General features: G+C 39.3%; 1 protein-coding gene across 1 annotated transcript in view; it reads right to left on the reverse strand.

Moving 5' to 3' along the window:
* The window catches only part of IDE (insulin degrading enzyme), a 115,311-nt gene that overhangs the window by 30,951 nt on the left and 70,746 nt on the right, over window positions 1-13,614 (reverse strand). The window contains exons 13-15 of the mRNA XM_019555515.1: window positions 8,425-8,569; window positions 5,491-5,601; window positions 3,757-3,877 (exon numbers count right to left, since the gene is read on the reverse strand). Of these exons, the coding sequence (XP_019411060.1) occupies window positions 3,757-3,877; window positions 5,491-5,601; window positions 8,425-8,569 (377 nt within the window). The remainder of the gene's footprint in view (window positions 1-3,756; window positions 3,878-5,490; window positions 5,602-8,424; window positions 8,570-13,614) is intronic.

Genomic DNA, 13,614 nt, shown 5'->3' on the forward strand with positions numbered 1-13,614 from the left:
GGCCAGTCCACTCCTAACTCCAATGTCCACATCATTAATGAAGATGTTGAACAGTATGGGTCCCAGGACAGAGCCTTGAGGGACCCCACTGGTTACAGGGCACCATGATGAGTGCAGGCAGAGTTTCAGTCTGCAAGGGACAGCTTGTGGCTGTGGGGAGTGGGAGGAGGGTGATCAGGAAGGGGGTGCCATGCACTTGGAAGCCAGGCAGCAGTGGAGCAGCTCACTCCAGGTAAATCTAGGGATGGGGGGGAGGAGGGGAAAGGGCCCAGGCCATGCATTGGATGGGGGGGGGCACAGGTGACAGGGCAGGGGGACACGTGGCCCCCCCCACACTTCTGTGCCCACTGCAGGGTGCTGGGATGCAGCTGGGCTGGACCAGCTCTAGGCAGGAGCCACCTTCATGACCCGGGAGGTGAGGTACCCCTGTCCATCCAACAGCAGTGAAAGCACAAATATATATAAGTGGAGTTTCATTTTAAAATCACAGAAAAATGCGGATTTTGGAGGTTTAATCGGAGAATTTGCAGTTTTTAAACTGAGATAATCAGGGCCCATGGTAATTAGATCTCTTCTCAAGCTTTATTTCACTAAAGCTAAACAAACCAAGCCCTTTTAATGTCATTACACGGCAGATTCTCCATTCCTCTAACCATCTCAGATACTCTTCTCCGTAACTTTTATACATAAACCCAGTTTTGAACACAGGTGACTAAAACTATATACAATATTCTAAAACAGGTCTTAGTAATGCCTGGCAAAGTGGTACAAATACTACTCAGTTTCTACTAAAAATACCCTTTATATGTGGTCTAAAATTACTATATACCTTTTTCACAGCTACAACTCACTGTCATTGTACAAAACTAGCAACCTGCCCTGGTCCCTTTCTTTTCCTACATTGTTTCCAGTCTACAAGTCTTTAGCTTATAGCAAGTGTTCTTGGTATTAATTGTAAAATGCATGATTTTGCAGTTTGTACTATTAAAATATTATTGTTTCTCTTACCCCAATCCACAAGGTTGTTTAGGTCTTCATATATAATTGCCTGGTCCTCCTCAGTGTTAGCAATAATTTCTAATTTTCTATTATTCATGAATTTCATAAGCACCCATCTGCTTTTTACTCAAAGGGCCACTAATGAAAATACCAAGCAGGATGGGGAATAATACTAGTAACCAGTCTCCAAACTAATAATTTCAGATAGGCCATGTATAGGAGTTACATTTCAACTGGTAGAATCATGGTTCTCCTGGAAAAATAAAACCATTAAGGGAGCTGCTGCAGGGGGCACTTCTGGTGTGATTTACAGAGATCTCTATTCATCATATAAAAAAAATTCTGACACATCGTAGTCTTTCCAAGTTCTTTGCAACAGAAGAATTGTTCTATTATTTTTCTGCAGTCAAAGAAATGAGAGAGAGCAATAAGCTGGCATTTTCTGAGGGGTTCCTTGAATCTAATGAGATTAAGAACCACTGGAATATCCTTTTTACAGTTGATCCTACTCTGAAATCCAATTGACTTCAATGGGAGTAGGACAGGGTTCACTGGAACAGGCAATTATGCTATGCAGACTACAGAACAAAATATTTCTGACCATCTGAGAGTAACTCTGTAGGTAATCATTCCAGGCATCTGTATGAAACATCCTAGAAGTATAAAAGGAGTCCACCTTCATGAAGCAGTTTCAGAACTGAAGACTGTCAGTCTCTGCCCATCCTAAATATGTTGTCTTTTAAGAGCCATTTCTTTTTTGTTGATATATTTATTCTGTCCTACAAGACGCTAGTAGTGAACAGGGACTTTAGTCTGATTTAGGATCTCATTGTGTTGAGCGCTATAAAAAAAGTGCATGTGGTATTGCCAACCATACCAGCTTCAAAGAATTTACAGCCAGATCACATATCTGAAATGACCACAAATTAAATAATTAAGAAAGGGAATAGCAAAAGTAATATTTAAAGTGCCAAATAATGTCAAATCATTCTCCTAGCCAGAATAAAAGACATTTAAAAATGTTTTTGATTTTTTTGTTATAAAAGAGTGTTTATGATAGCTAAGAGTTTTCAGTGCCCAATAACTATTAAGACATTCCCAGCTGCCTGTGTGCAAGATAGGCACATTAACCATCTAATACATGCATCTCTGAGGGAGTGTCAAGTACACATCTTTGCTGATACTGGTCATCTGCTGAAGACAGGGTTTTATAAAGCAAGGTTTAAACAGAAATTGAGTATTACAAAAAAAAGGACAGCAGCTACAGAATGACATATTTATGAGGTCAAATCCTGTTCTCTTTACTCATCTGACTAGCCTCAACAAAATCAAAACCTGAATGAGAAATGCAACCTAAGTGCCCTTAAATAACATCTTTTGGAAGATTTGCTGGGGTTGTTTCAAGGAGACAGATATTATCTTCTTTCTGCATATTGTTCTAATGCAGCATGTTGTCACGTCAGACCAGAAATTGCGAGGGAAAGCTTTTAGGTTGTGCTAAAATTATAAATGAATGCTCAGATGATTTTGTAGTTACTTATATTTTAAATACTGCTTCTCACTAAACATAGTGGGTGACCTTCATTAAGGTCTAATTACATTCAAACTTGGGAGTCCCTTCTCCCTTAAATATGTATGAGTGACTGGTTATTAAAAAACAAAAGGAAACTAAAATTCCCTAAATGATTTTTCTCTCTGTTCTTTAATAACTTAAATTTTGAGGGAGAAAAATTAACGATGCTATGAAATAGCTGCCTTAACACAATTCAAAATATGTATTTTGAACTGGGAACCAGATTACAACTTCATTAATACAGATAAACTAGGATTAAATATCATATGCCCTTGCATTTAATCAACCTTGAATTTAAGATGCCCCTGCAATATAGATTATATATATGGAAAATATTTATAAATGTGCTACAATTTTCAAGGTATGTAATCTAATTAGTGTTGGTGGTGGTGGGGAGGTCTAGTGGCTGAGGGGGGGTCAGGCTACCTGCCCCGTGTGACCACTTCTTCTACCTGCAGGCTTCCTGCCCCCTGCTATATACAGCCCCCTCCACACAATCTCTGTCCCTCTCCCTCCCCACCATTGCTGTCAGATGCTGCTCAGGCTCTATTTCCTCCTGGGTCATAGAGCACAACACGTGGAAGCATGGCCTCTGCCAGGCCACACAGTAGCACTGGTGCTACCAACAGGCAGAGGTGAGGACAGAGCTTCCTTGTACTCTGTGCCTAGGAGGGAATCCAGCCTGAGTTGGAGCCAAAATGCATTTGAGAATAAGGGGGGGGAAGAGAGAGAGAGAGAGAGAGAGAGAGAGAGAGAGAGAGAGAGAGAGAGAGAGAGAGAGATTGAGTGTGTGTGTGTAAGGGGGTGATGGCAGAAGCTGCAAAAAGTGAGTGGGGGGGAATGGGGACAGGAGGCTGCTGTGGTTCTGCCTCTAGCCCTGACCTAGCTTCAGGAACAGTCAGAGACACATCAGCTGCCTGCCCCCACCTCCACTTTGTACGCAAATCTGAGACGAGAGATTTTTTCCTCCTTGCTGACTGGAGGGGAAAAAAAGCCCTCATCTTAGATTTAAGTAAATACAGTAATTATTTCTGTAATACATAATTACAGAAAATAATACAGTAATTTTAATTATTTTTGGACAACAGACCAAATCCCCACCTAAAAACAGAAATACTGAACACTAGTGAAACAATAAAAATGAGTTAGGTAAAAGAAAAAACTAAAAACTGGTAAACATTTACCATCTAGAGCTTCTTTTAATTCATCTTTGGTCCAAGCAACTTCTGTCATCAACAGTCGGAGGTAATACATAGCATGCTGGTGAGGCTGTTCAGCTCGAAAGTTGTTAAGCGATCGCATATACTACAAGATTAAAAGAACCATTAAATAATTACAAAATTCAGCTTCTCAGTATAATGTTACCAATGAATTTAATTATCACCCAATTTAAAAAACTGTTCTAGAAGCCAGCAATGTTAACTGCTATTCTATATTTGTGCCTTTTCAACCAGTTTAATAATGGTGCTGAACTGTGATTATAACAACTAAACTATGATCATTCATTTGAACAACACAAAAATTGTATCCAGAATTCAATTGCTATTAGTTTATTATAGCGGATAGCTCCTAAATCAATATTTTAATCAGTTAGTCTAGTCAGAGGCCAAATATTTTGTGCCAATTCTTAGTTTCATAAGGATCTTCAGCATAGCGTTCTTATGCTAAATCTTCCTTATGTTCCAATAGGTAAATTTGAAATTAATATTTAAAGTCTTCTGCTATATGATAATGCTTTTTTCTTAATTAAATAAGTTCAGTCCAAATAATTACATTGTGAAATTGGACTACTAGAACTAACTAAGAACTCATAACTATCTTAAAAATCTAACAAATATTTGGTAAAACATATGCTGCGAATATGGGTAACAGGTCACCGATATTCATGCAGTTCTCACTTTCAGAAGTCTGACTACACCTTACAGACTGAATACCCTCTGCTGTAGGTTCTTAATCTGAGAATTACAAGCCCAAGGTAGTCTATAGCACATGGGACTGCAGATCCCCTCTGACATGCTTTTCCATTATGGACATATCAGATTGGAGCGCTGACCTTCTGTGTAACAGTGGTAGCCAACCCCTTTTTGGCGGGTGCTCACAAATTAAGCACCAACCCCCGCTAAGTACCATGCTGACCCTCCAGCCCCAGACATACCTGATAGAGTTTGCATCATGGGAGAGCCAGAATGGAGGCAGAGGAGCTAATAGCCTACAACCACTTGGAGTAGAGCAGGGGCAGGACACTGCTACAGGAGAGATGTCACGACCAAGAGCTGTGTTTACCCTTCCCTGGCACAACAACTGCTGCAGGCTTCTATGATGAACATAGATCCAAAACCTTAATTCAGCTGTGGCTTCAGAACAGGGGAAGAGTTAGCCTGGCTCCTGGTGGTGATATCCGATACCTCGTCTTACAGGAGTGTCGTTCCCCCTCTCTGCTCCAAACAGCCAGAGGCTCCAAGCCACCTGCCTCTTTCTAACACCTCCCTTTACCAAGTGCCAGGACTTATGTGATACACACAGTAGCTGCCCATGACACTTGTGGCACATATGCTGCATACTGGCCACTCCTGCTGTAATATGTAAGCATAAAATGGAATTCTGAGAACCACTGTTCTACTCCTTTATAAATTCAAGTTGAAATCCTGGTTAAACGATAAGATTCCCACTGTATTTTACTTGAATTAAGATTGTAGGGTCAGTTCTTTTAGATTGTATAATGCCCTTTAAAATGCTTGAGGTGAATTCTTGGCCACAGGGAAGTCAAGGACAAAGCTCCCACAAACTTCCATGGGCCCAATGCACCAGGATTTCATCCCATCCTTTGACAGATTTTGCCCTCAACCACAATCATGTTGATATTTCACTCCTAATCCATTTACTCAGTTTTAAAGAGTTACATTTCCCATACAGCTTACCGCTTCTTTGATGATTTCAAATCTTTTCTCATCAATCTCAAAGGTAGCCATTTTCTCAATAATCTTCTTCAACAAGATATGCTGCTTGTCATTATAGCCTTTTACAGAAAGCTATGGAAACAGTGTATAAGGTGCTTTAAAACTTTACAGGTAAAAGAGCAGTTTCTAAACAAAATTAAACATAAAGACAAAATTAATGGGTTCAATGGAATCAGAAAAAAAATCTGATTTATTCTAACATAATCAATTTTATTAATCAAAAGATGCGTATCATTGAAGACAATATACATGTATAGTTATACTAATAGTATTAGAGACAAAGGATAAATATAAAATTCACTGTGGCTTTACTAAATAGATGTTAAGTGGAGCCTGTATGCACTTTTTCTGTTTGTACTGTTTGTATACAGGCTCCACTCAAAGTGTGTTTGAAGAACTCACTATATTTTTTCATTCTAAAGAGAATGTTTCAGAAATAGATATATTTTACTGGAGTAACACTAAACAAATATCATGACAGTAGAGTCACTACAGACACCTACAATGCTAGAAGTAAGTAGGGTAAATCCCATAGAATTAGTCTCAAATTTAATAAGATATGGATACCTTAATACAAAGTCTGGATAAGGACACTCAAGGTAATGTATGGCTATTAGTTACTTAAATTAAAAAGCAGCATCTAGAAAGTACAAAGAATAACTAAACAATTGTTTCATGGTATGAAAGGTACATGTGGTGAGAAACAAGTAGGGGTACACTGATAAAGATTTTTTGGGACAATACCGATAGCCAATTATTGACCAGCCATATCAGCTGATACTGATCTGATTGCTGACATGCAGCCCAGCACCTTGGAGAGCAGTGTCTGGTCAGTAAGTCTGCGGGTGGGGTGGGGAAAGTGTTGGGGGGGCAGACTAAAGACCCTGGGTCGAGGAGAGGAGTGGGGCAGGGGCAACGCTACCCCATCAGAGCAGGGCAGGGAGCAGGACATAGCCGGCAACTCATCCATGAGGCGCAGGGAGGGGCACAGCTCTTGCAGCTGTGTGCACCCTCGGGAGAGGCATAGGGGGCATGTACCCCCCACCAGATCTGTGAACGGGGCAACGGTGGGCTGCTGCTGCACACTCAGGGCCAGGGCTGTTTTCAGTGGTTGCACTAAGGCTGGGCAGGGCAGGGCTGAGTGGGGTCTGAGATGGGATCCCTGCGCCCCCAGGCAGTGGTTCCAGCCACCCTCTTCCAGCCCCCACATGGCCACTGCCACCCGCTCACCCCCTGTTCTGCATGAGGCCACCACCAATGCCCCCCTCTTTGCATGCAGCTGGAAACCTGTGCCTCAGGTAACCAGCACAGCGGCATTTTTAGCTTGCCACCACCTTCTGTTTTTCAGTTCAAATCCCTGGCTAACTGGCATGAGTGAGGAGTGGGTCATTCCCCACTCATGCCGGTTAACAGGGATTTGAACTGAAAAATGGGTGTAAATCAGCAAAAACGAAATGACTTAAAAAAAAGAATCAGTAAAAACTGAGAATGTGGAACATTAATTACCAGGGAGAAACACAATCTTTCCAAGAAAAAAATAAAATTTAGTAGTTATGAAAACAAAGTCCAGAAAGCAGATTTCTGCTACATAAACATTTTTCCTTTCATGATCACTGAAACACTGAATAATCAACCATATGATCTTGAAGAAACATACATTTACTTTGTTTTTAATGAAGGCACATATAAAGTCATTATATAGTACACTTGTGTTGATCATAAAAAAGTCCTGAGCATTGTAGTATTACAAACATGCTATAAGACTATGTGGTGAATAAATACTGGGTTAAGTACACCGTTGATCCTACAAGATTGCAGAGTACCTATTACACATGTCAACATATTCTGTAAGAGTATCTTTAGAGAGAGAGAAAGGTATAAATATCAATTCAGAGTAAATTTAATTTACAGCATGAAACTGTAATGTTCACTTAAATTTTAAGAAAATAAATTTCCAAGATATGAACAAAACCTGCTTATAAAAACAACTTAAAAAACCTAAGAGCAAATAAGCAAAGTTTGCTTTTTAGAAGGAAATTATGAACATTGAAATTAAAATTTCAGCAAGTTTTGAGACTGAAAAACAGTGTATATTTTTTCCCTATCAGAGTAGAACCTACCACAAAACAAGATTTAAGTGGGACAAAATTAGAAAAGATAAAGTCACAGGATCAAATATGTCAGCAGCCTTTTTGTTCAAAAAAAATTTGAAGGCAATATACAACACACTTCAACAAACTGTTCTTGAAAGTATTATGTTCTATATGAGAGTTGAATGCCTGCTTATTACAAAAAGATAGTTAATGGGAAGTTTTCAATAGAACTGCACTATAGGTTTGATTATAACTTGCATTAAAGTAAAAAAGAAATTATCAAAAGGAAATATTTTTAAATAGCAATCATCATAATTTTGAATTTTAAAACAGTTGAACAAAAAAAAAAAATCAACTCCAAATAAAAATTCACAGAAAGCTATTAGTCTGATACACACGTGCAAAATCAATTTCAAAGGGTAACTGCTGCAGAAATATATGTACTATACAATCAAGGGAGTTAACACTTACTAAATAAAAGAAAAAGGAAAAAGAAAGCATTTTGGGTTGTATACATCGAACAGGCCATAATGCTTCCAGGTTACTGTGCAAGCAGGTAAATAAATGAATTAGAATGCAAACAGATGCACTGCACACACTTTCACAAAGCATACAATTGTAAACCAGCCATTGCTAATGGTTAGAACACTAGGTTTGGGATTTTTTTTAGTTGTGAGACAGATGCAGAAGGAGAAAAATCCCACAAAACTAATTTATTTAGAAATGCAGAAGTCTAATGTTTCCCCAAGCTCAACTCAACTCTTAAGCCGTCTCATTTCTTCCTGAGTTTTTTCTTACTTACAAGTATTGCATTCATTCCTGATGCAATGCCATAGATCAAACCTGAGAGGCGTGCTGCATATGTATACTCTTTTAAATCATCCTTCAATAACCTGATAAACAGGTATGTCATGTTGCAATGGAGAGGATCAGCATAAATGTAGCGACTAACAAAAAGAAAAACAAAAGAAATGCTTTGATACCTCAAGCAGTGACAATGTAATGGATGAAGAAACATGACTGAAGAGTATGTATATGCAGCCTCATGATCAGTATTTCTTGGAAAGGAAAGTTGAGATGAATCATTAATTAAACAGCGATATTAATTTTTCTTGGTCAGAAAGTCTTTCAGTAGGCATCTGACAAAAAAATGGAAACCTAAACTCAAATTAGGGCCAATCATCCTTCTTAGAAGAAAGAAGGAATCTTAAAGCTAACTAATTCATTGAAGTGATATAAAAAGAAAGAGGAGTAAATTTATTTAATGTGAATGAAAATATTGGACAAGATTCAACTTAAAATTCAAATCATAAGAAAATACATGGTTAGCAGTTAAGTTTAAAAAAAAAGGAGAACAAAACCTTAGACCCACAATGGAAAAAGCCATATTTTAAATAAAAATGCTTCCAACAAATCAATATAAAAATGTTGATGAGTGGAAGTAGATTTTAGGCTCCAAGATTTTCCTTGATTTGGGTACTTACATACATCCCATAGATGGTATTTTGGAGGTCATAGTTCAAGCCAGCTAGTTCTGCTGCATATGCATACTCGTTGAGGGAGTCTTTGAGTAGTTCAAGGTACAAATATGCCATGTTACAATGCAAGGGATCCACGTAAGCAAATGGGCTGGAAAAAAATGTTGAAAGTAAAATATGTGGTTTAATTATTTTTCGGTTCTGTTTGGCCTTTTATGTTTCAACTAAAGGGAACAATATTGAAATATTCTATGTTGAAGGATACCATTCTGAAAGTTTATTACATCCAAAAAACCCTCCCAAAAGCATAAATATCTGATTTTTTATCTATTCTTGTTTTTTTTAAACTTACGGTTCAGTGTTGCCCAATACAAATATATATTCAGGGATTTAGTGATTTAAAAAAACCCAAAACTAATTGGTAAATTAAACCATACTATAATAAGTTTGTCGCAGAAGTCAGAGCCAATCAAGTGCCAAATAAACTTGAACAAACTGTGACTACTACACGTTAACTTGAAAACAATTAAATTCTACATGTTAATCAAATTAATGCTTTCATAATATCAGAAAAAGCAGTAGCTGCTTTTAAAAAACATTAACAGTTACTGAACAATATTATGTAAATCACTCCAGAATTCCCGAAGTTCAAAGCGGGAAACACCAAAGGCATTTCCATTTCCAGGGTATGATCATTGCATATGATCTTTTAAGGACAACAATTGTACAGGTATCAACGTGTTATAATAGCTAACCATGTATAGTAACCACCAGACATCTTAAATAGAGTGAGGTAACCCAAAGACTCAAGCCATGTTTCAACAGTTCTGATGTGTGTTGTTAACTAACTACATTTCTTACAGAAGACATTTCTACTAGTCAGAAATAGATTTTAAAAGTACTTACTATATGCATCTGTACGCAGATATATTCATTATCAATGCCACAGGAATAATAAGCATTATCAGAAACAATGTCTTGTCAAAATATTGTTCACTAATCAGATAATATATGTGTTCATATTCACCATGAAGACAACTCATATTTCCACAAGACCGATATGGTTAATACTTAATACAGTGGGAGATCAACCTTTTTTGGCAGACATGCCACAAACAAGTCCTGCACACCACAAGTGCCATTCTGATCCCCTTCCTCTACCCAAACTCCTGCTCTGCTTCCTGCTTGATCTCCCGAGTTGCCTTCTACTTCCTGTCGTACCTGCTATGTGCTGCCTGTTCCCTCCTTATCTGCTGGTGTCACATAGAGGCTGCCTGTGCTACTTGTTGGACTCATGTTGCAATTTGCCACTTCCAGCTTAAAAGATGAACTACAAGAGATTTCTAAGAACTCCTGAAAGGTCTCGGCAAGACCCTGTGCCTTTTTACTAGGTACCAAAGCAAGATGGGAAGAAATGAAAAGTAAAATTTTGTTAGAGAAACAAATTTGCTTCTCCTAGTCTGATACCTAACTTGGTGGCTGCTGTCTACCTACTAAAAAGAGCCTATCCTTATAAAGTAACCAGAAAAGTTCCATTAGTGTAGAACATAGTGGGGTCAAAGACCTCTAAGTACCTAATACCAGTGTACCCTTATTATTCTACAATATTAACTTCTAATTGAAATTTAAGGCATGGAAAATTATCTACAAATGATTTGGAACCCCCTGCCTTTATTTTTGCCTGGGCGACAGGGCATTCTCAATGAAGGACCCTTTTGGTACTTGTTTCTTCTAGTGATCTTTCAATGCTTAATTTTAACAAGCTTCCAGCCACCAGTATACAACCTTACTTTTTGATCTGGACTTTTAAAACTTTTTGAATGGGAATTTCAAAAGGTGCATAACTGACTTTTCACAGAGGTTGAGTGTCCGACTCAGTGAGAGCTGGGCACCCCTCTCCATAGTTTATAGGGTTTTTGAAAATTCTAACCTAGGTTTTCTTCTCTTTAATTTTAAGCCCAGCTTCCTCTGAAGTGCTACTATTTGATATTTTATGTTGAGGCAATGTATTCAGCTGTGATAGGTAACAATATATGCTTGAGAACAGAAATATATACTATAACTGGTTAAAAATAAATTAGCAGCATGTTTTAACCAGAACGGGCACATCTACACATGTATTAATGTGCTGTAATTACAGTGTGTTAAGTTTAGTACCTGTAATAACAGGTCCTAAATGCACTGTAATCAGTGCTACTGCGCAGTAGTGCTGGAGCATGTTTTTTTAAGTGACACTAATGCACAGTAGATGAATTCTATGTGCATTAGCATGGCTTTCGCTGTGATGCACTAATGCACAGCAGAATTAGTTGACTGCGCTTCTAGCATCTCATGTAGATGCACCCAACCTGGTTAAACAAGTGGTTCTTAACTTCAGGCTCCAGGAACCTCTTAGCAAATGCCAGCTCCTAGCTTTCATTGGTCTGTAGCATGGAAAAAATAATAAAGCAATTCTTCTATTGCAAAGAACTCAGAAAACCCATAACATGTCAGAACGTTTTTAATTTTATGGATTCCTATTTGAAATGCCTGGGTTTATCTTATGAATCAAGTTAATACACCTAGCAGTGCTAACATCATGTGTCACTTCATGGCACCATTGAAAAGATCTCAATGCACCCTGGCTGAGAATCACTAAACCTTGAAAAATCTGAAGCACAGCTAATTCGTTCAACCACCTTAAACAAAAGTTTGAAAAAGATTCCAGAAAGGCATGATTTTATTTTCCTTTTTAAAAAGGCCAGTTACTTTTTAAACTCATAGCTTATATAGGTTAGAAACTATTTAATACCCTTGCAGCATATGGTGAGACCTTAACCTCAATATACCTTTTACATAAGTCTCACATGAAGCCTTCATTTGATGGCTTCCAGATTCTCGCATACATGACAGTTTCACAATGTGCTAAACATCCTTGAATTTCCTGCTATCCCATGTCGAGAATTTTGGACATGAGGGAAAGTGCTTGATTACCCTTCCTATTCTTGCTTTTAATTTCATTAACTTGAGATGCTGTTACTATAATTCAGCCAAAAACTATTCCAAAAATCCAAGCTGATTGCCGATTTCTGCTCACGACAGTACTTTCCTACAATGTCAATGGCTGTGCTCCAAACATCAACATCTGATGTAGTATATAGAGTGTTTGATATATTAAGGGAAATCTGATTATCATTTTTTAACCCAGGTTCCATCATATTGTTCTGACAGAAGTTAACTTAACTATAGACCACAACGTGGTCACTTACCACATTTTTTTTTCTAAAGAGCAAGCACATCATTAGAAGAGGTTTATTTGACCAAAAAGCTCTGACCAAAAAGTGTTTTTGGCATTCTGCTCAAAAGACCACAAAAGCCATAGGGCCTTCATTATTCTACTAGGAAAGATTCTGATCCACCACTGTCTCTGATGACAGCAGTTGTGATTAAGCTCAAGAGAGACAAAAGGTCCAAAGAACGGCAGAAATCTGCTTCCTACTTCCATTGAAGATGTGGTAGCCAATCAAACAAATACCTGCTCATACTGATCATACAAAATAGGGAAATTCCGGCCCTGCTCCACCCACAAAACTCTGGCTTCCCCGTTCCCCCAAAGGTAAGCTCTTCTAGGTTGGCTGATCTCCTCCAGTGGGCTTTAAACTAGGCTTGTTGGGGGAAGGGGAAGATGAGGGCGGAGGAAGCCTTGGGCCACTAAACCAAGTGTCACCCACAAGAACAGCTTATCCAAGTCAGGCGACGAGCACAAGAAATACCCAGGTAAGAGACACGGACCCGGGTAGCAGTGAGATTAGGGGGCCAGTGCATGCATCTTCAGGAGATCTTAAATGCCTCTACACAAATGCTCATAGTATGGGGAACAAGCAGGAGAAACTTACCCTCCTGCTAGCAGACACCAACCCAGACATAGTGAGGCTCACCGAAACATGCTGGGACCCAACACATGACTGGGCGGTGAATATCAAGGGCTATAGGCTGTACAGGAGGGATAGAACAGGGAGGAAAGGTGGCGGCGTGGCGCTTTAAGTCAAGGAGAAATACACAATCTCAACGAGTAGCATGGGGTTAGAGGAGGGGAACACTGAAGTGCTCTGGGTTAGAACACAAGGAAGTCGAGGGGAAAGGGACTTAACGGTGGGAGTCTACTACAGACCTCCCAACCAAGGAGAAGAGCTAGACCGGGAATTCTTAAGTCAGCTCATGGAGGTAGTCAGGTCAAAGGACGTGGTCATCATGGGTGACCTGAACTTTCCAGACATCTGCTGGGAAGAGCAGCCAGCCAGCTCTGACCGCTTACGTAGGTTCCTAGCCGAGATACACGACCTCCATCTAACCCAGGAGGTGCACAGCCCCACCAGGGGAGATGCCTTGTTGGACCTCGTCCTGGCCATGGGCGATGACCTGGTGAGGGGTCTGCAGGTGCTTGACCACCTGGGCGACAGCAATCATTGCCTGCTAGAATTCACCATCCAGAGCAAGGTGGCAAAGGCCTGCAGCAAGGCAGCAGCCCTGGACTT

The sequence above is a fragment of the Crocodylus porosus genome, unplaced genomic scaffold (assembly GCF_001723895.1).
Source record: "Crocodylus porosus isolate Cpor-Errol unplaced genomic scaffold, CroPor_comp1, whole genome shotgun sequence".
Lineage (NCBI taxonomy): Eukaryota > Metazoa > Chordata > Crocodylia > Crocodylidae > Crocodylus > Crocodylus porosus.